Raw genomic sequence first — 22,249 nt, forward strand, 5'->3', positions numbered from 1 at the left:
GAGAGAGAGAGAGAGAACCTAGGCCTATGAATGAGAGAGGGGGGAGGGGGAGGTGAAAAATGCTTAATTAAAAAAAACTATTCTCTTTTCTCTTTCTCCCCTTTTTCTTCTTCTTCTTCTCTCTCTCTCTATCTTTCTCTTTTATTCTATTTCCTTCTCAAAGTGTGTGAAAAACTATGTTCGAAAAACTTTAAAGTAAAAAAAACTTTTAAAATGTTTAATCAAAGAAAAGTTTAATCTAATTGAGAGAGAGAGAGAGAGAGAGAGAGAGAGAGAGAGATTTTTGATTTTAAAAAAAGTTAAATTTAATTGAGAGAGAGAGAGAGAGAGAGAGAGAGAGAGAGAAAGAGAGAGAGAACCTAGGCCTTACACATGAGAGAGAGAGAAAGGAAAAGGGAAGAATTTAATTAAAAAAAGGATGGGAAAAAAAAAAGAGAGATTACAAGTGAGAGAGAGGGAAAGGAGCTTTAATTTAAAAAATAAAAAATAAAAAGGAAAAAACTTTATTAAAAAAACGAAAGGGAAAAAAAAAGAAAAAGATGTTGCACTTGAAAAAGAGAGAAAGAAAAGGGGTTTTGATTGAAAAAGAAAGGTTTGTAAAAGAGAGTAGATTGGGAAAGTAAAATATAGTTATCCTAATAAATAACAAGCGCTTTCTATGCCCTAACGGGTAATGGGCATTGCGGTCCGAACAATGCTAACAAAAGTCTTTCCAAAACGCTGCCCGCTTCTACGGCCTGCAAGAGCAATTGTGCGCACATATACACACTCACACTCACACTCCCCCCTCTCTCTCTCAATCCAAAGGTTTCAACACGTGGAGCTATGGCGGCTCTCTCCTTCTCTCTTGGCAGATGTACGACCGGGTCAGAATTAAGGGCATGGACAACTGAGCGGCTGCCTGTGTGCGCGAGGAGGCCCGTGTCCTGCACGATGGCTCCGCCTTCGACGACAACAGACATAAAGACTCAGCTCAAGGACTTCCGTCGCCCTGATTCCTTCGGTCGCTTCGGTCGCTTCGGTGGAAAATATGTTCCTGAGACGCTCATGACCGCCCTATCTGAACTGGAGGCTGCATTCACTTATCTCTCGGCAGATTCTGCCTTCCAGGTGCTCTTAGTTTTCTCAAGTCATGTCTGATGTTGTTTTGATGAAGTGAATTTGCACCAAGTTAACTGACTAGCAACGACGACTCATTGGTGGAATAGAGAATTCATTACATCTCAGAAGATGTGACTGATGAGATTTCTTACAATGTAGCCATTGCATCTACTTATTGTCTCCGTAGATGTGACTGATGAGATTTCTTACAATGAGCCGTTTTATGCAGAACCTTGGGATCAGTTCTAGACAAAAGTCCAAAGGATGTACACAAATCATTAAGAAGGGTTTTACACAAGCCACAGCTTATCAGTTTACCAAGAATCTGGAAACTGTGCTTTTTGTATAGACTGTACCCCAAAGAGGATTAGTTTTCTTTGGGAATGTCAGAATCAGAGGGCAAAAAATGCACAAGGCCATGGCCACATTTATGTGTGAAGATCCTCTAAGTCATGCGCTAGTTTGCATTCTTGAAAAGGAAAGGTTAACTAACTGTAAGTTTATTTGGGGAATATCTGCCTAGGATTATGAAGTTGCTTGCATTTTACAGGAAGAGCTTGCAGGAATCCTAAAGGATTACGTTGGGCGAGAATCACCACTTTATTTTGCAGAGAGATTGACAGAACATTATAAGCAAGGTCAAGACGGGGGGCCTCTTATTTATCTGAAAAGAGAGGATTTGAATCATACAGGTGCTCACAAGATCAACAACGCCATTGGGCAAGCTTTGCTGGCTAAGCAGATTGGTAAAAACCGTATCATAGCAGAAACTGGTGCAGGGCAGCATGGAGTTGCCACTGCTACAGTGTGTGCTCGCTTTGGGTTACAATGTGTTGTTTACATGGGCGCCAAAGATATGGAACGACAGGCTCTTAATGTATTCAGAATGAGACTCCTTGGAGCTGAGGTCAATATAGTCCTTGATCAAACACATGGTTGCTGTTTTTGAAACTTTATGTATCCTCTCATGTTTGACATGTCTTACACCTTGTAGGTACGTGCTGTCCATTCTGGTACAGGTACGTTGAAAGATGCGACATCAGAAGCAATAAGAGACTGGGTTACAAATGTAGAGACCACACACTATATTTTAGGGTCCGTAGCTGGACCTCACCCTTATCCGATGCTGGTGAGAGATTTTCACGCCATTATTGGCAAAGAGACTCGACGACAGGCTCTAGATAAGTGGGGAGGCAAACCAGATGTTCTTGTTGCCTGTATTGGAGGAGGGTCGAATGCAATGGGCTTGTTTCACGAGTTTGTAAATGATGAAGATGTAAGGTTGATTGGGGTTGAAGCAGCTGGATTTGGACTAGATTCTGGTAAACATGCTGCCACATTGACAAAGGGGGAAGTGGGAGTTTTGCATGGGGCCATGAGCTACTTACTACAGGATGATGATGGGCAAATTATAGAGCCCCATTCTATAAGTGCAGGGTATGTAAACACATCCTTGTGTTCACTAGCTTGGCTGTTAGGTCCATTGCCCTTTTTTAATATTGCTAATACCAAGTATTATATAGCTTACTTGTGCTATTTTTCTTTGCTTTTGGGATCTTCAGGCTCGATTATCCAGGTGTTGGGCCAGAACATAGCTTCTTGAAAGATATAGGCCGAGCTGAGTACTTCAGCGTCACTGATGAGGAGGCTTTGGCTGGTAAGATGCTAACCAAGGCTGATGGATTGCTTAAAATTCTCATTTGCTCAGGATCATGATTTCTTTTATACCTTTTAGTTTTGATAGAGTCTGCTTAGATGGAAGTGAAATTAGGCTAAAAGATAACAAGATGGATGTGTGTGTGTAACTCCACATTCATGCAGATCATTACAGCAATCTTTGCATTGGAGATTTGAAGACTCTATCCTATTAAAGTTTGTTCTAATCTTCTCAATGTATTTTTTATCATGCTGATCATATTGATAACGTTACCCTTTGTCATTTGTGAGAGCTTGGTTTTGCAGAAGACAAACAAATGCATGATGTCTGAGTCACCTTGCCCTTGGAGTTCTAGTTTCCCATCTTTCTACTGTAAGCTCTAGGCACTGTGCTTAGCCTTTAGTTGGGCGCTGGACAGAGGCAGCTGGGCGGCCCATTCTAGTGTTTCTTCAATTGTATTGGGTCTTGTTCTGAGGCTTTAGGGTTTCTTTAGTTGTCTCATGTTTCTTCCTGAGGCTTCTATATATGCTTTATCGCACTCTCAGTTGTTTTATCACATCATCTTGCATCCTAGGAGGGAGGGAGGTTGGTGGCATTGCTGCTGGTCACCATTGTGCAGGTACTCTGCTGGTATTGTACTACACATGTTGTGCTTCATCTTAAGGATTCCATTGCCTGTCCATTTTGAGTTTCTTGTCTTCATGTGTTCTTTCTTTTTGTCAGTGCTCGTGCTTTCTGTTTTCATGCTTCTGATCATTTGGACATCTCACATGATATTGGACAGACTGTTACTGGTTTGCTGCTGTAGTGTGCTGTCACTGATAGTTGCCAGGTTTGAAACCTCTGCATTTTCTGCTGCTGGACACTTATACACCTGCATTTCAACTTCCTACCCCTTCCTACCTGGTTGGTGACCTCTCTTCTTGCTAGTCAACTTCTTTGGTGCTGGGTGATCTGTTTTCTCAGCCTCCAGAGCTGTTTTCCCTCTGTTTTGCCTGCTGGTTGGTTGTTTGGGGCAGAAGTGCTCCATCGAGGACTGTTTTCCTATGGCCTCCTATGCTGACTGGGCGATCTGTTCTCAGCCTCCAGAACTGTTTTCTGTGTGTTCTTTCCTGCTGGTTGTTTGTTTGGGGCTGAACTCCATCACCATGACATATTTTTCTCTTGCTTGCTATGCTGAAGACTCACATATCTTGCTTTTTGTGGGCTGATGTCATCTTGTGGCTGGTAAAACCTGCATTTTTACTGATCTAATTGTCGAATTGTTGAACTCTTGTTTGATTGGGCTGATTTTGACAAAAAAGAGCCCCATGTGTTCTTATCTAACTCATATCTTCATTCGCTCTTATGGCACCTTTGTGTTATTCTATTGACAACAAGTTTGATGGCATTGACTAATCACCTTGGGGTGTTGTTTTGGAGGCTTGGTTTGTGCAATTACACGAGAGGTTGTCATCTCAAGTTGACACTTCACATATTTGGGCTTAGGGCTGACAAGAAGAATAAGGTGAAGTGCTTCGTTTGTGGCAAGAAGGGGCATCTATGAAGGGATTGTGAGAAGCTAGCATATTTTTGAAAGAAGGGGAAGAAGGGCAAGGGTGACTCAGGCTTTTCATTATTGGACTTCAACTTCAATTTCAATCATGCAACTAAGCTTGTGGTCAGTGGGGGATCCATTTTCTAGCCCTAGTTATGCCGTCATTATTAGAAGTGGGTGCAGTGATGGAAGCATAGAATACTGCTGTAATTGCGGTCATGTGGCTTCACTTCCAGTGTCATTATGACATTCGCAACAAGCTCCGGAAGACGGTCATGTCCAATGAATTCAAAGAGTGGCTTGAAGGAGAGTCCGTTTCGAGTCAAGTAGAAGCGAAGGCCGTTCAACGACTTTGCTAACTAGACATTAATTAATTAAATAATACTGGTCTAATGGTTAATAATTACTCAAGGATACTTTGAAGGCAAATTGGCTTAGCCAATTTAATTACTGGTTACTAGTGAAATTAAATTTTTGAGCACTAGAATAATTATAAAATTAATTTTTGAATTAATATTCCGAAAATTAATTTAATAAGTTGGATAATGTTGAAAAATGAGATTAGAAGGTTGTTACTTGGTAAGACTTGTGCATGTAAGTGGAAAAAACGTTTCTAGGGGTTGGTGGAAGTCTATTCCAGCCATTGTGAGAGAAGAGGAGGTTGTTAGAGAGTAAGGAGAGCTTGCTGATGTGATTTGCAGTCACCAGGGATCAGTCCTACAACATGTGATAGCAGTTTGGAGCCCTCCAGGAGCAGATGACGACAACCCAAGGTCCTTTTGGTGTAGATGATAGCATATAAGATGGGGCAACAGTCTTTTTGGTGGTCTTAAGCGGCAGTTGACAACTTCCATGGCTGTTTGAGCAAGGCAATAACAACTTTTTAATGTTTCTCATGATGAAACTCTGGAATTTCTGTGTTCATAGTATTTTCTCTCATCCCCTAAGCGCTCTCTCATGTTATCTCAGTATTTTCTAGCAATTTTAGCTAGTAGAGGAAGAGATTTTAGTCAATCTCTGTTGTAAACCCTCATTAACTGTAGGTTTTAGGGTTTGAAAGCTGCCTCGGAATGCGTGGACAGAATTGAGGGCCTAGGACTTGAATTCCAATAGTTGAAATTGAGAAATTTTAGGGAGATTTAAGATGCCAAGTTGCAAATATCAGATTTGGGGTTGAATTTGTCTTTCAAGGAGCAGGGTGAAGGCCAATCCCTAGACAAACCAAGGGGCAAATTGATTTGGAGTTTTGCTTGTTAATTTTGATAGCAAGAGGCATTGGGGTAATGGGAGGAGATCAAAGGATCTCAATTGTACTTCTTTCATTTGTAATATAAGATAAATAGATACTATAAGGGGCACCAATTTTAGGGTCAATAAGATGTCAAACGTCCAAGATTAAAGTGGTAAAGTGTACATTTTTAGTATATGTGGATTTTATGCTTCTTGTAAGGAGTGGTTAATCAGGTTATTTACGTCCCTATCTGAGAATAAAAGCTGGGTTTATAATTTATTTTAAGATTGGAGGGACCTGAAAATTTGAGATGCTTTAATCTTGCTAATAATATTTGATTAAATTATTGATCAAATGTGTAAGGTTGTTTAGCACATATGATACACATGGTAGTTATTTCATGGTAACAGGTTAAGGACCGCGAGGATGCAGTGGGTGCCAAAGGAAAAAGTTGTAATAAGTTACGTCTGACAGATACTAGGTGATACTCGGTATTAGATTTAGGCCTAGAGTAATTTATTGGCCACTAATGTGAGTGGTGGCATTAGAGACTAGGGATTAATTAATTAAATAATGTTGGTCTAAGGGCTAATAATTGCTCACGGATGCTTGGAAGACAAATTGGTCTAGCTAATTTAATTATTGACTGGTGAAATTAGTTTTCTAAGCACTAGAATAATAATGATATTAACTTTCAGAATTAATATTTTGATAATTAATTTAATAAGCTGGATAATGTTGGAAAATGGGATTAGAAGCCTTCCACTTGGTAAAACTTGCCTATGCAAGTGGAAAAAACGTTTTTAAGGGCTAATGGAAATCTATTCCAATCAGTGTGAGAGGAGGAGGTTTTTTGAGTAGGACAACAGTAGTTTTTCAATGCTTCTCATGATGAAACTTTGAAATTTCTCTCTTTACAGCATTCTCTCTCATTTTCTAGCCATGTCTCACTTATCTCAGTATTTTTTAGTGGTTTGAGCCAACAGAAGAAAAGATTTCAGTCAATCTCAGTTGTAAACCCTAATTTATAGCAGAAATTAGGGTTTGACATCCACCTTGCTATGCATGCTCAGAATTTAGGGCCTAATACTTAAATTCCAATAGCTGAAATTGAGGAGTTTCAGGGAGATTCAAGAGGCATGGCATCGAATATCGGATTTAGGGCTGAATTTGTCTTTCAAGAAGCAAGGTGAAGGCCAATCCTCAAGCAAACTAAGGGGCAATTTGGTTTGGAGGCTTGCTATTGATAGGAAGAGGCAATTGGATTAGCAGAGAAGATTAGAGAATCTCAGTTGTACTCCTTCCATTTGCAATATAAGATGAAATACTGCAAAGGGCGCTAATTTTGGGGCCAATAGGGTGTCCAACATCCAAGATTAAAGTGGTAAAGTGTGCATTTTCAGTTTATGTGAATTTTATGCTTACTGTAATTAGTGCTTGATTAGGTTATTTACCTCCCTATCCAAGGAGAATCTACATTGATTGAGAATGAATGCTAAATACAATAGTGTTGCTTGATTAGTCCATGCACGCAGCTTGAGGCGTCAATGAGGGCATTGGATCAAGCTGAGAATGATGATGGCAGTGTAGCATTGGAGATAGAGTATGTTGGAGTCGAAGGAGCAAGCTATAAAAAATGAATGCCAAAATGAGGAGTTGACAACTATAAATAGCTATAGATCTCCAAATTTAATCGACTTGCCATAAATGGTACAAAATCAGGCTAATGTGGTAAATGACCATGGAGCTATAGTAAATGCAGTCCAATTGCACGGTCCAAAAGCAGTCAGACATTAATAGGAGGTGTAAACAGGCTAACATAGGACAAGGGTCGAAGATAAAAGAAATGCACACTAAAATACCTTCTCACAACCAAGAGAGACAAATTGACAACCCTTATGTAGACTAACATTCCCTCTCAGATCCTGGGAGTGTCTAGAGACCCAACAATCTCATGTGATGAAGTATGGAAGTCTTGGGTACTGGATTGTTCTTTGTGGAACAATAAACCCCTAATAATCTAGAATCCATAATCTTTCATGGACATAATTATATTGAACCTCAATGTGGTTGGTAGAAGCATGAAACACAAGGTTCTTAGCCAGATCTAGGGCACTGTGGTTGTCCATGGGTAGCTGAGTGGGTCTTGTTTGGGAAAAACCAATCTCCGTCAACAACAGACAGAGCGCCTCCATAGTAGTTGAACAAAGAGTGCGGTACTGTACCTCTATAGAAGAAAGCGCCGTAGTATGTTGCTTCTTACGGCTCCATGAGATAGCTCCTGAACCAAGGGAGAAAGCAACACCTTTAATGAACCGTCTTGAGTCCACATCACCTATCCAATGGAGTCACTCCATTCAAAAACAATAGCTCCCTCTTGATACATGATCCTATAGGATCGAGTCCCTTGTAGATAGCGTATAAAACATGCAAAGCGGCTCTCCAGCGGGCTTGAGTAAGAGTCTTTATAAAAAAAGATAGCAAAGCCACCACATAAGAGATGTCTGACTAAGTGTTGATTAGCTAGATCAAAGAGCTAACAAGGCATCTGTAGTGGGTGGCATTGGAAAGGGGATCACTTGTCGCTAATAACTTGGACTTGGGGTCCATGGGGCAAGAAATAGGTCGACACATGGCCAATATACCAAACTTCGAAAGTAACTCAGGAAATTAAGATGCCGTGTGCCATCTATTTAATCTCCCAACCAAGGAGAAAGTGTAGGGTCTCAAGATTCGTCATGTCGAAAACCTATCCCAATTTTTCTAGAGTCCAATCAACCATCTGTGAGTCACGCCCTTTGATAATAACATTGAGTGCCATTTGTTGAATCTCCCAACCAAGGAGGAAGTGTAGGGTCTCAAGATTCGTCATGTCGAAAACCTATCCCAATTTTTCTAGAGTCTAATCAACCATCTGTGAGTCACTCCCTTTGATAATAACATTGACAAGATACAAGATGACAAACACACCGATTACTCTCAACCTTGTAATATAGGTTGGGGTCATGATCCGAACAATGGAAGCCATTTGTGAGAAGAAACGATCAATCCTTTGGTACCAAGCTCAAGGAGCTTGCTTTATGCCACAGAGAGCCTTTTGCAATTTGTAAACATGGTCGTTCTTTCCCTACACTAGAAAACCACGAGGGTGTGAGATATAAATCTCCTCTTGTAAGACGTCATTCAAAAAGGTGGCCTTCACATCCATCTAATAAACCAACTAGTGGTGATGAGTGGCTAAAGCCAATATAGCCTCGAATGGTGGACATCTAAGTTGTTGATGCGAAAGTCTCAAATTAATCTAGACTTGCCCATTGAGAGAATCGCTTGGCAACAAGTTGTGCCTTATGCTTGTTTGAGGCTCGATCTGCAAGATACTTCGGTCTTATAGACCCACTTTACTCCAATCACCTTCTGCTTCTTTGAATGAGGAAACAACTCTAAAGTGTGGTTTCGCTTAATAGATTCGAACTCAACTTGCATAGCATTGCACCAAATCTCCTATGCAAGAGCCTTATCAATTGTAGTAGGCTCATGGTTCTGAAAAATCTGTGATATAAGGGCATAGCTCAAGCAGAGTGAATTGTCCCGCCAAGCATGAATCTTGGCTAATTTGTTTGGTTCAAGTGCATATCAAGGAATTGAGAAATCCTTGAATCTTGCATGAGCCTTTGATACTACTGAGGTATGATGATAGACTCAACTTGCTACGAAGGAGACCCAAAGGCCTTTAGTACCTGTAAAGCACCTGTCTGTGGAAGGAACTCCCTCTCGCTAACGGAAGGTAGATCCTCATCTAATGACGAAGGCTCCCCCTTTGATGGCTCAATTTCCCCTAGAGGAAACACAAGGACATGGGGAAGGGGTTTTAGGAACACTCGATGAGGAGGAAGTAGATGAATAAGTCATCAATGGTGGAAGGGGAGAAGGTGAGGGAGAAGAGAAAGGAGAGGAAGGCGTCGCAGATGAAGAAGGGGTGCCAAGGGGTAACTTGGAAGGAAGGGGGGGTCGAAGGTGAGAGGGGGTTAGTCAATGATGAAGAACCACTTGTATCATCAGAACCATCAATCGGATCTTTGGAGGCCGTAGCTTCATCAAAGATCACATCCTTGCTCACCTCAGTCTTTCGAGACTTCGGGTCGTAGAGTCGATAGTCCGTCCGTGGTCGTGTGTAGACCACGAAGTTTGCTCCCTATTTTCTTCTTGTCCACATGGACGTATGCCTCACATCCAAAGATACAAAAGTAGGAAACTGAATGCTTCTTCCCAAAGAAAACCTAGCAGGGAGTCATACCTTGCAATGCCAAAGCAGGGGACCCATTGTAGATATGTATCGTGGTAGCCACTGCATCACCCGTAAGGGAAGGGGAAGACTCCTATGCTCCAACATCGATCGGGCCATTTCAAGCATGGTTCGATTGATGCGCTCCACCACACCATTTTTTGATAGGTTAGAACTAAGAAAATAGGTTAGAACAAAACTTGTCATTGTGGTGTGCTTGGACACTGCAAACTTCAAAAGAGGTTTGTGTCTTTGCAAAGACCTTTCACTCGTAGAAGTGGAAGTACACCTCGTTCTTGTACTCCTAGAAATAGAGCCACATATAACGACTAAAGTCGTTAGTAGTCAACATGAGGCATTTGTCCTTCCCAAGGAGGCTATACATATAGATCCACAAAGGTCTATGTGAACGTACTCTAGCGGGGTTCAAATAGCTTCAAGGTTCAAATGTCCATAATTAGCATACCAAAGCAATCCAAGCTTGTGTGAAGATCATGCAGCAAGGGTTGTGAGTACGTAGAGTCCACCCCCTTGTGTACTTATCTATGGAGTAGCTCTTAAAGATGCATCGTCCATGTTTGAATATGCAATGATGTAGAGAGACAATAGGGTTTGCAGGGAGAAACATAGAGTGTGCATGGCAAACATTGAGGGAGAAGAGAAACTCAGAAACACAAGAGAATAAGATGATGAGACATTGAATCATGCTATGTGAAGAAAAGTTGATATAGCGGAGTTGAAGCTCAGAAGATAATTGTGCTGTCATGCTTGAATCATGTGGTAGCATATGTGGGGAATTTGCACAATGAAGGGAGCAAAATACAGTTCTCTAGGCAGTGTGCTATCGAAGTGACCTGAAGAAGATGGGTAGCTATCGAGGGAGGGAAGCATAGTCCTTTGAAGCTAGGAGTGGGCCAAGGTTGCACATGCTAATGCTAGAGGCCTTAGGGCACCAAAATGCCATGCAAGAATTGACACTAGATACGTGTGTGCTAACGCTAGATGTTGGAAGCTGCGAACATAAGGTCTGGGGGTTGCCAAATTTACGCTAGGTGGAAGAAGAGTGATGCCAAGTTAGTAGATGCTGGCATTAAGTAGAAGGAGATGATGTCGGATAGTGGGGAAGCCTCCAGACTGAAAAACGCAAGTGAAGGTGGAGCGTGAAAGAGAAGGGTGCTAATGCCATATTGAGGGATGGTAATGGTAGGTGAAAGATGCTCCAAACGCAAGGCTTGATGCGATGGGAACAAGGCTTCTGAAGTAGAGGGAGAAGATAGTATAAAAAATAGCCACAAACCACGAACCGCAGTGTCTGCTAGAAGGGGTGTGAGAGTAGTGGAAGGGTTGGAGAGAGAAGGGAAGGGTGTGATGATGGAAGAAGAGTCGCGAAGAGGGTGGGTGGTGGTGTAGGTTTTTGAAGCAGAGGGAGAAGATAGTGAATCATAGTGTCTGCCAAAATCCACGAATCACAGTGTCTGCCAAAAGGGGTGTGAGAGGAGTAGAAGGGTTGGAGAGAGAAGGGAAGGGTGTGTGATGATGGAAGAAGAGTCGCGAAGAGGGTGGGTGGTGGTGTGTAGATGAGTGGAGAGATGATCTATTTATAGGCCTCAAATGTGTAGGGTGGTGCACCATTGAGTGGGTGCCCACTGATAAAGTGCCCAAAATGAGGGTGTCAATTCTTTTTGGGGATGTTAGTGCAAAGTCCTAAGTGAGGTGGATTCACGAAAGAGGTGGTTTCTTCACACTCCATTGTGATTGCATCTTGGGTATATACATGTGTAAGATCATAAACAGACAAAAGGTTAAAATCCAAATCTAGTATATAGCCTATAGGGGACTGTGGTAGAAGTATGCTGATCGGGTAAGAGGAGAATGGTCCCTATGCCTCGCATGAGGATGGAAGAGTTGTCACCAATGGCGACGAATTTCCCTCTGGATCTCATGTCTTGAAGCCAATCTTGGTAAGTTATCTGAGAAGAGGCTTCGCTATCCACTAGCCAAGGCTTCTCCTTTAAAGAAGAAGCAAGTGCCGTATCTTCCACATGGAACGAGTGTACGAAGTTATATTTTGTGGTAGCGGATGTGGCCTTCGAATCCTTGGACCCCTCGGGCTTCAAATGGGGGTATTGTCGCTAGCTCTTCTCCTCAGGATGAGTGCCCTTGCCACAATGGAGACTTTTAGGGTGCTTCTTGGAATCCTTGGAATCGTCCTTCTTGTCCTTTGGTTTCTTAGCTTGGGGCTTCCCCTTTTTTCGGCTGAAATTACCTCCACATTGGCAGATACACAATGCCTTTCATGTTAGCTCGTTGAGGCCGTTTCATGGTGATGTGCCAGAGAATATGTCTGCTGAAATTCAGGTTGATAGATTGAGGAGTTGGATGAGATTTTTATACCTGAATAGATTTTGGCACATGAGGAAAGAAAGGTCAAAGGTAAAGTTTCTAGGAGATACTTTGTGAAATTTCAGAATTATTCACCAATGGATGCCAAATGCATAGAAGAGGATGACTTGATAGACCATTCTCAGTTGTTGTAGCTTTACCTAGATGCCTTTTAGTTAGAGTCAGTTCGGGCTTTGTCAAGTTTAGCAGAGCAAGGGTTCGGAGTATTACTTGATACTCAAGGGGGAGGTAGCACTTCCACTCCAATTATGAACAGCTCTCGAATGTAGTAGATCTCGAATATATTCAGTATGCATCCAAGATACTGCGTTGGCAATATGTTTGCCATGAGGTCACTACTTAGTATACTAGTCATTGTGAGATGCATGCAAATGAGTATGAGTTCACCTGGGGATTGGAACTATACTTTTGTATCAGCTTATGATCAATTTGACACGAATTTTTTCGAAATTTTGAGACAAATTCTAATCAGTTTCAGCTCAGTTTTTTGATCAACTTGAGAACCATTTATGATCACTTTTGAGATTAGTTTTACATCAGTTTTTGCATTGATTGCTGGTCAGTTTTTGCAATGAGTTTGTGATCAATTTGGAGTCACATTTGTAGCAATTGTGATCAGTTCTCAGATCAGCAAGTGATTGGTTTATGATTAGATTATGCTCCGTTTTCAATGGTTTACATCTAGTTCCATGGACAACAACATATGTTATGATGCCATTGATGTTTTAGCCATGGTTTATACTTGGTTATCCTATGTTATGGTTTGGTTTTGCCAGATGAGTTGAGCTCATGAGAAATAGACATGTCACATGATAATCATGTAATGTTGCCTTGTGGAAATTCCAATTCACTATTTTTACTTTTGATGCATTTGGCAGTGCAATCATGGACGATTGCAAGGATTTTAAGGGGAAGGGCTGTTATGATGACATGTATTTTTGAAACGTCACTTAACATGTGGATTAATTTACAATCATATGGTTAAGTAAATGTTGCATATGTGAGGTATAATTGGGGTTAGAGTAAATTTACGAGCCTCGGATCCAAGGAAATCACATGATGTCAAAGGCAAAAGTTGCTATAAGTTATGTTACACAGGTACTTAGTGGTATTTGGTGCCAGTTGTTGGTCTAGGTCATTTATTTGGCCATAAGTGTTAGTTGGTGATATTAGAGAAGTGGCGTTTAATGGTACCTAATACTAATCTGATGGTCAAAGTTGGCGTAGAGGCACTTAGGAATGGAAGTTGCCTAGCTAATTTAATTATTGGCTAGTCAGATTTTTAAAGGATACTGAAATAATTATTAGATTAATTTTCAGTATTTAAAGGCTGAAAATTAATATTTAATTATGAATAATGTTGAAAAAACCATTTGGGAAGGTTGCCACTTGTCAAAAATGCTCATGCAAGACTAAAAAATGTATTTAGAGGTTGGAGAAAGGCATAGAGAGGGAGGAGATGCTGCTGGTCTGATTTGCAGCCATTGGAGGATCCTCTGAGGCAGCCAGGGGTAGGAGAAGACCGATCAAGAGCAGATGAGAGTATCTACAAGCTGTTGAGATAGGGTAGCAGTAGTAAATGACTGATTTTCTTCAGTTCTTTGCATTTACAAGCTGTTGAGACAGGGCATCATCAGTAAATGACAGATTTTCTTCAGTTCTTTGTGAAGAAATTGTGAATTTTCTCTTCTCAGCATTCTCTCTCATCTCCAAGTCTTTCTACAACCTTGCTCCAAAGATTACAGCATTTAGATCATCGGAGGGTGAGAAATTTCAGATTTCTCTGTTGTAAATTCTAATTTGTTGCAGAAATTAGGGCTTACCAGCAGCCTCGAGAAACGTGCCAAAAATTAGAAGCTCCAAGACTTGGATTCAACAGGGTTGAAGATGATTTTAGCCTATTCAAGTGGAGGGACCAGCAAATAGTTGAATTTGGGACCTTTTCCATCTCTATCTAAGCGGGTAAAGGCCAATTGATTGCCTGAATCAAGGGGCAAATCAGATTAAAGACTTGCTTGTCATTTTGAACAACAAGGGGAGTTGGAATACCGAAAGGGATTGGGAGAATCCCATCGTTTATCAACTTCTTCTTTAATTAAGTTAAATAAATATCGAAAGGGGCATCAGTTTTGGAGCCAATTGTTAATTGTTGTAAATAGTGCTTAATCAAGTTATTTACCACCCTGTCGGAGGAGGAAGGTTGGTTACAAACGGCCTTGGGATCGGAAGCGAATGTTCTTCGGCTGTTTTACCTTCTCGAAGGGTTTGGGACGTGTTAGGTTGTTCCTACAGGCTGAAACAATGTTCCTTGTTTCTTTGACTAAAATGCCTCTCTCCAGTCTCTAAAGACGTTTTTTTGTCTTGCATGGGTATTTTTGATAAGTGGCAGCCTTCCCAAATGGTTTTTTCAGCATTATCTATAATTGATTATTAATTTTCAGCCTTACTGAAAATTAATCTAAATTATTTCAATGCCTTGAAAAATAACCTGACTAGCCAATAATTAAATTAGTTTGAATTATGAAGGGAGGAAAGAGGAGAAGGCTGCTATACAAACAAACTTGGTGACCTCTGTTCATCTCGTTTTTTGTGAGGACTAACGTGATAATCTCTTAGACCTCGTCCTCTGAGTCATCAGAGCCTTCAAATTGGTGATAAGACATCTTTAGTAACCTGCAAAAGAATCGGAAAACCTATTGTTGTAATAGATAGCTCCTCAAAAGGCGAAAACAGCTACAGATTGGTGTAAAGAATGATGTAGATGGTCTGTCGGGAGGAGAAAACCCATTGCCCTCACCAAAACATTATGTATGCAGCAAAATGCTGACCGTTGACAGTCCGAAAGCACGAGAAGGGCTGTGTTTGCAGCAAAACACATGGCGATGACTGTTGCCTACCTCGAGAAGGGCTGTGTTTCATCAATGTTGGGGTTGGAAGGCTGCAGCAGCGGTTTGGGAGGTCTCCTTGATGGTGATCAGCTCCGTGTGCTCTCTTGTGGTGATGATATAGTGTGCGTGTGTGTGCAACTGAAGGACATGAACACGGAGAGGGAAAGAGATAGCAGGAAGAAGTAAGGAAGGAAGAAATCTGCACTGACTGAGATTGAATGCTGAAGATAACATGTGAACTGATCAGTCCTTGCATGCAGCCTGAGGTGTTAGTGAGGGCACCAGATCAGGCTGAGAATGATGATGGCACCAGCAGCACTGGAGACGGAGGAGTGTGCTGGAGTCGGAGGAGCAGCCTGCAGAAGATGAATGCTAAAGTGAGGAATGGACAGCTATAAATAGCTGTAGATCTCCAAATCTGGCTGACCTGCCATAAATGACCCAAAATCTGGCTGACCTGCTGAAAATGACCGTGGGGTTGCAATAAATGCCATCTGACACTATAGAAAAATTGGACAAATATTGACGTGACATCCTAGGCAGTCCAGAGGCGGTTATGCATTGGTAGGAGGTGTAGATCGACTAACACACACAGGAAAAGTGTCGCAAACAGAAGAAATGCACACTAAAATGCCAAAGCTCCCATGTCTCTGTTAGACTCTGACAAGAGCTCACAACCAAGAGATGATAGATTGACAACCCGAAAATAGGCAGGCTAACAGATCCCCTTAGGTCGACAATAGATCATCTTTTATTTGCCTTTGGATTTCTTGCAATTGGCATCAATTTTCCACTCGACACCTCATCATCAAATTCAGCTGCGTTTTCTTTCATTAATTAATTCAACTGACCTTGATTTTTAAATTTTAATTAATATGCCACATCATCAAAATCAAATGCCTTGCACAACAGCATGTTTGTCAGCTGTTGCTTTTGAGTTGCCTTGCTCCATGATCAACAAGATGATCTGCTGCCCATGACTTTAGCACATGCGGCTTGCCTCTTGTAAAAACTTTCCGTCATGTGCTGTGTGCACTCCTGTGACCATGTCATCTGCCTCCACTTGTCCCATCGCCCACTTGGTGTATGAGGATGTCCTAGAAGGGTTTTAGGAGCAGGAATCTCTTTCATGTTTTCTAGGATGGTACTTTTGGTTTCCCTATGACTACCGAGGTTTCTCTTGGAGCTGTATTTTTGGAGATAGAATGTTTGGAAACTGTACATCTGCTGTTAGATTATACCTCTGGCAGGGTGTCATGAGTGGTCTAGGCATGGTGTTTTTGTTGCAAACATTGATTATTAACTTGATGGACCTGTAAAATTTGAAGGGCACTCGTATGACTTAAATCCATATTATTTGAGGCATTCACATGGGCAGCATAGGAGCTCATGCAAGCTATGTAAAGAGCTTTGGAGCTTTGAACCATCACAGCATGACATAGACCATATGAGGATTATATTGCTCAATTTGAGCACATGGCCTGTTGTGTTTTTAGTATGTGCTGAATCTAAACTTACGTGGCTGGGTATTAACAAGCACCTTTATTAGAAAGACAGACAGCATGAGTTATGGGAACCATTCAGGGGTGTCTTGTGTCAAAATGAATGCATTATCAGCTCATGGGAAATCTTGTTGAATATGCCTATGCTAGTTCATCAATAATGTAGAAGTTGATGTCTTTCAGGATGTACGATGACAGCATTGCATGACTGCCACCCAGGGTGAACTTGAACATTATGATACAATCAGTAGAAGTTAACGTCTTTCAGGATGTACAATGACAGCATTGCATGACTGCCACTCAGGGTGAACTTGATCATTATGATACAATCAGTAGCCCGTCTCCAACTTTACTAATAGCTGTTCATAGTAGTGCAACAAATGTCTCTCCTATTTTGCATGTGCATGTGCTCCTCTCTCTCAATCCCACTTGAAGAGCAGGTTGTAACATATGGTGATAAATATGCTCTCTTTCTTCTTGGTTTTGGTCTAGTAACATTAAATTGACTGATCTTTATTTGCTTTTCTTTTAAAGCTTGTTAAGTGAGAAAAACTTGATAGTGAAAGACTTTTTGGCTTACAGGATGGTGATTGTTAATTTATTTTCTTCCTTACGTATTTGCAGCATTTGAGAGATTATCAAAACTGGAGGGCATCATACCAGCCTTAGAGACTTCACATGCATTGGCTTTCTTGGAGAAATTGTGTCCAACCTTAAAGCCTGGCATAAGAGTTGTAGTAAACTGTAGTGGTCGAGGTGACAAAGATGTCGAAACAGCCATCAAGGCTTTGAAATTCTAAATTGATGGCTCTCAGAAATGAAAGTACAGATTATACATTGAAAGTTTGTTTGGGGTTGCTTTTGGTCTGCCCAAGATGGTGGTATATTGCTGCAGTCGATCACTTCAGGAAGATATTTGGAAGAGGTAAATCTGTAGAAAAGATCTGCGGAAAATAGCTTTAGATATCGATCTAGCAACCATGCCAGATGGGATGCCTACTATGTCCAGAATATTACTATTATACAGGATATACTCGAGAAATGTGTGTGCATGTTGTTTGGACATAGGTTCATATTTTTGGACACATTCCCTCGTGTGAAATAATACAAGTGAGATTAGAGGATTAAAGGGAAATGGTACTTTTCTAGTTCCTGTTTTGTTACACGTGAAGTATAGTTTTTATTTCCAACTCGTAGCTCTCACGCTTACTGTGCAGCCCAAAAAGATGCCTGACAGCTTGGACTATTCCTCTTTCATTGTTTGCTGCTTAGGGTAGGGTGACTTGTTGCATGACACCTAATTTCTACTGCATGATTGGCCTTTCTATCATGTGTTAAATGGTTCCACAGTCATGGGCTAAGGGAGCACATTATCCCAACCCCAGCAATATCTTCTTTCCAATTCCTTGATGCATTGTTTGGGTAGACAATGAAGAATCTGCCTCTACTTCAACAAAGGAACTGCCCAGTTAGGTACAACAGCCAATACCATTTTTCTTAGAGCTTATTGTAACACTCAAGCATGTGATGACATGATGTTAGAACACCTAATTGCTCTGTTTAATTTGGCATTCTGATATTTATGGAGCCTGTTTACAAGGTGTTAGTGTTGTAATATCTTTTGCAAGTGCCCTTGGAAGTACTGTTAGTGAGTGGGATGCAACTAAATTGTATGATGTGTTTGACCTCATCTTGATGGGCAAATAGTTTGTTTGCAATGCTGCATCATCCTCTTTTTTCACATTTGCTCGATGTGGGTTAGTTTAGATGTAGGGGACACTATTTTTAGTTGCAAACACAAACATTCCATATAGTTGCAATTATATAATCATTAGAGCTTTATTCCAAGGCATTTATCTCTTTTATCTTAACATTAGACTTTGGTTCAACTAGTAGAAGAATTAGCATTATCCAGTGCTTTTCCTTTGCTTTTCTCGCACTTGTTATTGCATGTCTTATAACACTGTAGCCTTTTGTTACCTTGTTGCCCACTATAATGACAAGTAAGAGATGACTTAGGATCACAAGAGTTACTGCGTGATTGCCCATGAGACTTAAACTTGCCCCCTATTGGATTGTGAATCTCTACCACGGTTACCTTTCCCATCATGTTTGCCTCTAACTGTAAGTGTATGAGAAGTATGAGCTACATCAATGTTCTTCCTATTCACTTCTTTTGTAAGCAAATCTCCCTCTTTATTGGAGGATTTGAGTTCATCTTTAGGAGGATTAGCACTCATAGTAATATGGAATGTATCCTAAGATCTATCTAGTGTAACAAGTAAGAATAGATACTTTATATTATCCTCAAACTTGATTCTTGCCTAATAACTAACCAATACAATTGAGATCCAATACTTTTCTTGTCATAAAGATCGTATATCTTTTGCCATAAATCATATGCATCACCTTTTGTCTCAATAACATTGAAATACACATGCTTGGACAATGACAAGATAATGGTGGACTTGCATATCTCATCCAAATTAGCCCATGCCTCTGCATCAAACTTCTTGGACTTTATGCATTTGCATTTCTATAGTTAGGTTTGCTTCTTTGGTACTAACATTTGCAAGCTAAACTATTTTTTAATTCCTTGGATTGATCTGTTATCTCTTTACTAAAGTGTAGAATAAAGGTTTGAGAATGCTTGTTAAACTCCTTTCTAAGCTGCTTAGTTATAATGAGCTAAAAGTAGATTTATTATGGATTCCTTGCAAATGAATGAGCTATTCCTTACTAACAAACTCCATATGAAGCTATGGAAAATCCACATGATCCAATCACAACTCAATACTATATCCATAGGGCCCATTTCTAAAGCAATTAAGTCCACATGTGTGTCATAATTTTCAGCTAAGTGCAAGCAAACTTTTAGTATATACGGGTTGATGCAACTTAGTGGAGAGACAATGTAAACAATCTTTTGCATGCATATTCGCAAAACTATGTATACTATCAGTATCTACCAAAATATACACAGTATTTCCATGGATATTTCTATATATTCTTAGTGTACATGGACCCCTAGAATCTATTCATGCATCCATGGATATCGAATAGGCTAAAGTGTTAGTACACAATGGGTCACTGCTCTTTTGTCCACCTAGATCAAAAGGAATGTGGTCACCTAGATTAAAAGGAAAACCTTCTTGAGGGTCATAAAACTAGTCTTGTCCACTTTCATCATCAAAGTCCTCCTTTTAAGCATTGTTTATCATGAGTAGAACTCCTCTTCATCAACAGACTCCTCTAGATAAACATACTATTCACTTTTTCTTTCTTGTAGGCATACTTATTTACATGATCACCAATGTATTCTTTCTCACATTTGAAACAACAATCTTTTTCTTTCATCTCTATGAAATGATCCATGGGAATAAATTTATGTCCACCAATGACTAAAGTATTTTTCGGCCAATTGTCACCTTGATTCCTCTCATTTTTTGGAGCTCTACTAGCTTAAAACTCCCTTGTTGCCTTACTGTATTGAAGGGTGGACATGTTGGGACTTTGGGGCTACTATATGATATATTATTACATCCAACAATTCCCCCAAATTGTCACTATTTGTTAATAGCTTTGGTCTACCCGAACGATAGTTGAATATTCACATCTCTTCTATGTGTATGAGCATACCTCTCAGCCAACTCTATTGCCTGAAAGAGAATGGAAGGTTTTTGAGCCATAACATCTACTGAAAGCCTAGGCTTCATCCCATAAGTGTATTTGTGCAACTTTGCATTGTCACTAACACTCTCCATATACATTGCTAAGTTCAAGAACTGATTAATATACTCTCTGACTATCAAACTTCTTTGATCTAGTTGATACTATGAATTTATTGATTTTTCCTCTTCACATATCTTTACCATGTATGTGCAAAACCCTCTAAGAGTAGCAAAATGGATTTTTTGCTCATCTAACCTTGGATATATGTCAAAGTAAAGCTCAAGCTTTGAGTTCCACTGCTTCACATTATCCCTCAAAATAATCATCTCAGCAGTAATAAGAATATGTTGTAGCATTACTCTCCATTCTTATTGAAGAGGTTGATGATAGTTAGTGGGCATGGACAATTATAACTATAAATGGCATACTTCCATCAGTCAAGTTACTTGAGGTTGGCTCTACTACGGCCAAGGAACATGTTGTTGTTATACTAGTTCATCTCTACATTCATAGTGAAGATATTAGAGCTTGTGTGGAGATGGCAAAAACTCTATTGTTTAAAAATGTTGATTTGAAAAAACAATGCTAGCGTTAAATGCTACTTGGTAAAGTCCAATGATAGAGTTTAGCCACACTTTGCAAATAAGAAGTTATCTTGAATCGTATCAGTAATGCTAATGTAGTAAATAAGTAGCATAAACCTCAATCAACCTTGACTATTTCAAGCCATGATAAGAGCAACTCATTACATCTTCATGAGAAAAGTGACCTTCATTTCAAATGCAAAGTGAAGACTCCACAACATCATGAGAATACAGTGAAGATTTCAACCTCATATGCTTCAGCCCTGCATGGCATTGTGATCCTTGATGAGTTGATGGAAGAGCTAGTGAATCATACCATGTTCATTATTGAAGATTCAATGTATGAGATCGTCATGATTTCAGCCCTACTTGACTATGTTTTCTTGGATAGTAATCCAATGGATGACTATGATTATACCTTTTGCTTTGATTTGAGTGGATGAAAAGGGGCTTTAAAAAAGCTCAATGTAGGTTAATAACCATCTTTGGATAATCCCCATATCTTCACTATGATCATAAGATGCAAAGGGTGCAATTAAAGAGCAATGTTTCACTACAATTTGCTTTCTACCAATTCTCTATTTTTAAGCTCTTTACAACTCAGGAGGGTTTACTTAAAAAGAAGTACTACTTACATGAGCTAAGAGTACACCAAAAGAGCTTTTTACAGAGCTATTAAAAACTTGATTTAGTTCAATCTATCCACAGTTATTCTACGATGGCAACAAAAGGGTGATAGGTCTCTTTGCCACCCAATGAAGGTATGGGCTTAGTAGGCCCCACATCTTCATTTGGTGGAGGTATGATAGCTGTTGATGCATATTGTTGTTGATACAAGAGACAACAATTGTTGTGGTAATGTTGCCTGTGGAGGTATTAGCAATTGTTGATGCATGCAATTGATCTTCTTACCATCCTCAAGTAAGGTTGATCTATACTTGCATGGAAATGGGTATTTTTTAAGTATTGATTATAGTAAGATGGATTGAAGCTCCAATAGAAAGGAGGCGATAGAGACAACCATTGAAAGACTTATGCAACAAGAAAAAGGAGATAGAGGACCACAAAATTTGCCACACAGGCAACTACAGTCCATGAAAATAACATGAGGATCAAGGATTATAATAGTCCTATCTCTTTCCTCCTTGTGGATACATAGGTAATTGTGTTTTTTATTATAGTGTGTGGTCTTACTCTCTTATTTTCTCTATCTTTGGCTAAACTTTCTCTCTATCTCTAGTTGGGACATCATATGAGCCTTCAATGATCAAGCCAATTCATTTTTGCGCTTAGGTTCATTCATTCATCTATATTCTATCCTTGTAATCATAGCAGATAAGGTAGAGTTTAAAGCCAAACTAGAATGATGCAAAAGCACAAAGAACCCTTGAT

General features: G+C 40.1%; 1 protein-coding gene across 1 annotated transcript; it reads left to right on the plus strand.

The window, feature by feature from the left end:
• Positions 1-689: 689 nt before the first annotated feature.
• On the plus strand, positions 690-17,754 carry LOC148041431 (tryptophan synthase beta chain 1-like). Its single transcript, XM_087679360.1, has 5 exons — positions 690-1,110; positions 1,652-2,008; positions 2,096-2,538; positions 2,664-2,758; positions 17,226-17,754. The coding sequence occupies exons 1-5, from the start codon at positions 826-828 to the stop codon at positions 17,399-17,401; spliced, it is 1,356 nt and encodes a 451-aa protein (XP_087535486.1). The 5' UTR covers positions 690-825; the 3' UTR covers positions 17,402-17,754.
• Positions 17,755-22,249: the final 4,495 nt, after the last annotated feature.

The sequence above is a fragment of the Lygodium microphyllum genome, chromosome 1 (genome assembly GCF_053477565.2).
Source record: "Lygodium microphyllum isolate KBCC chromosome 1, Lygodium_microphyllum_v1.1.10, whole genome shotgun sequence".
Lineage (NCBI taxonomy): Eukaryota > Viridiplantae > Streptophyta > Polypodiopsida > Schizaeales > Lygodiaceae > Lygodium > Lygodium microphyllum.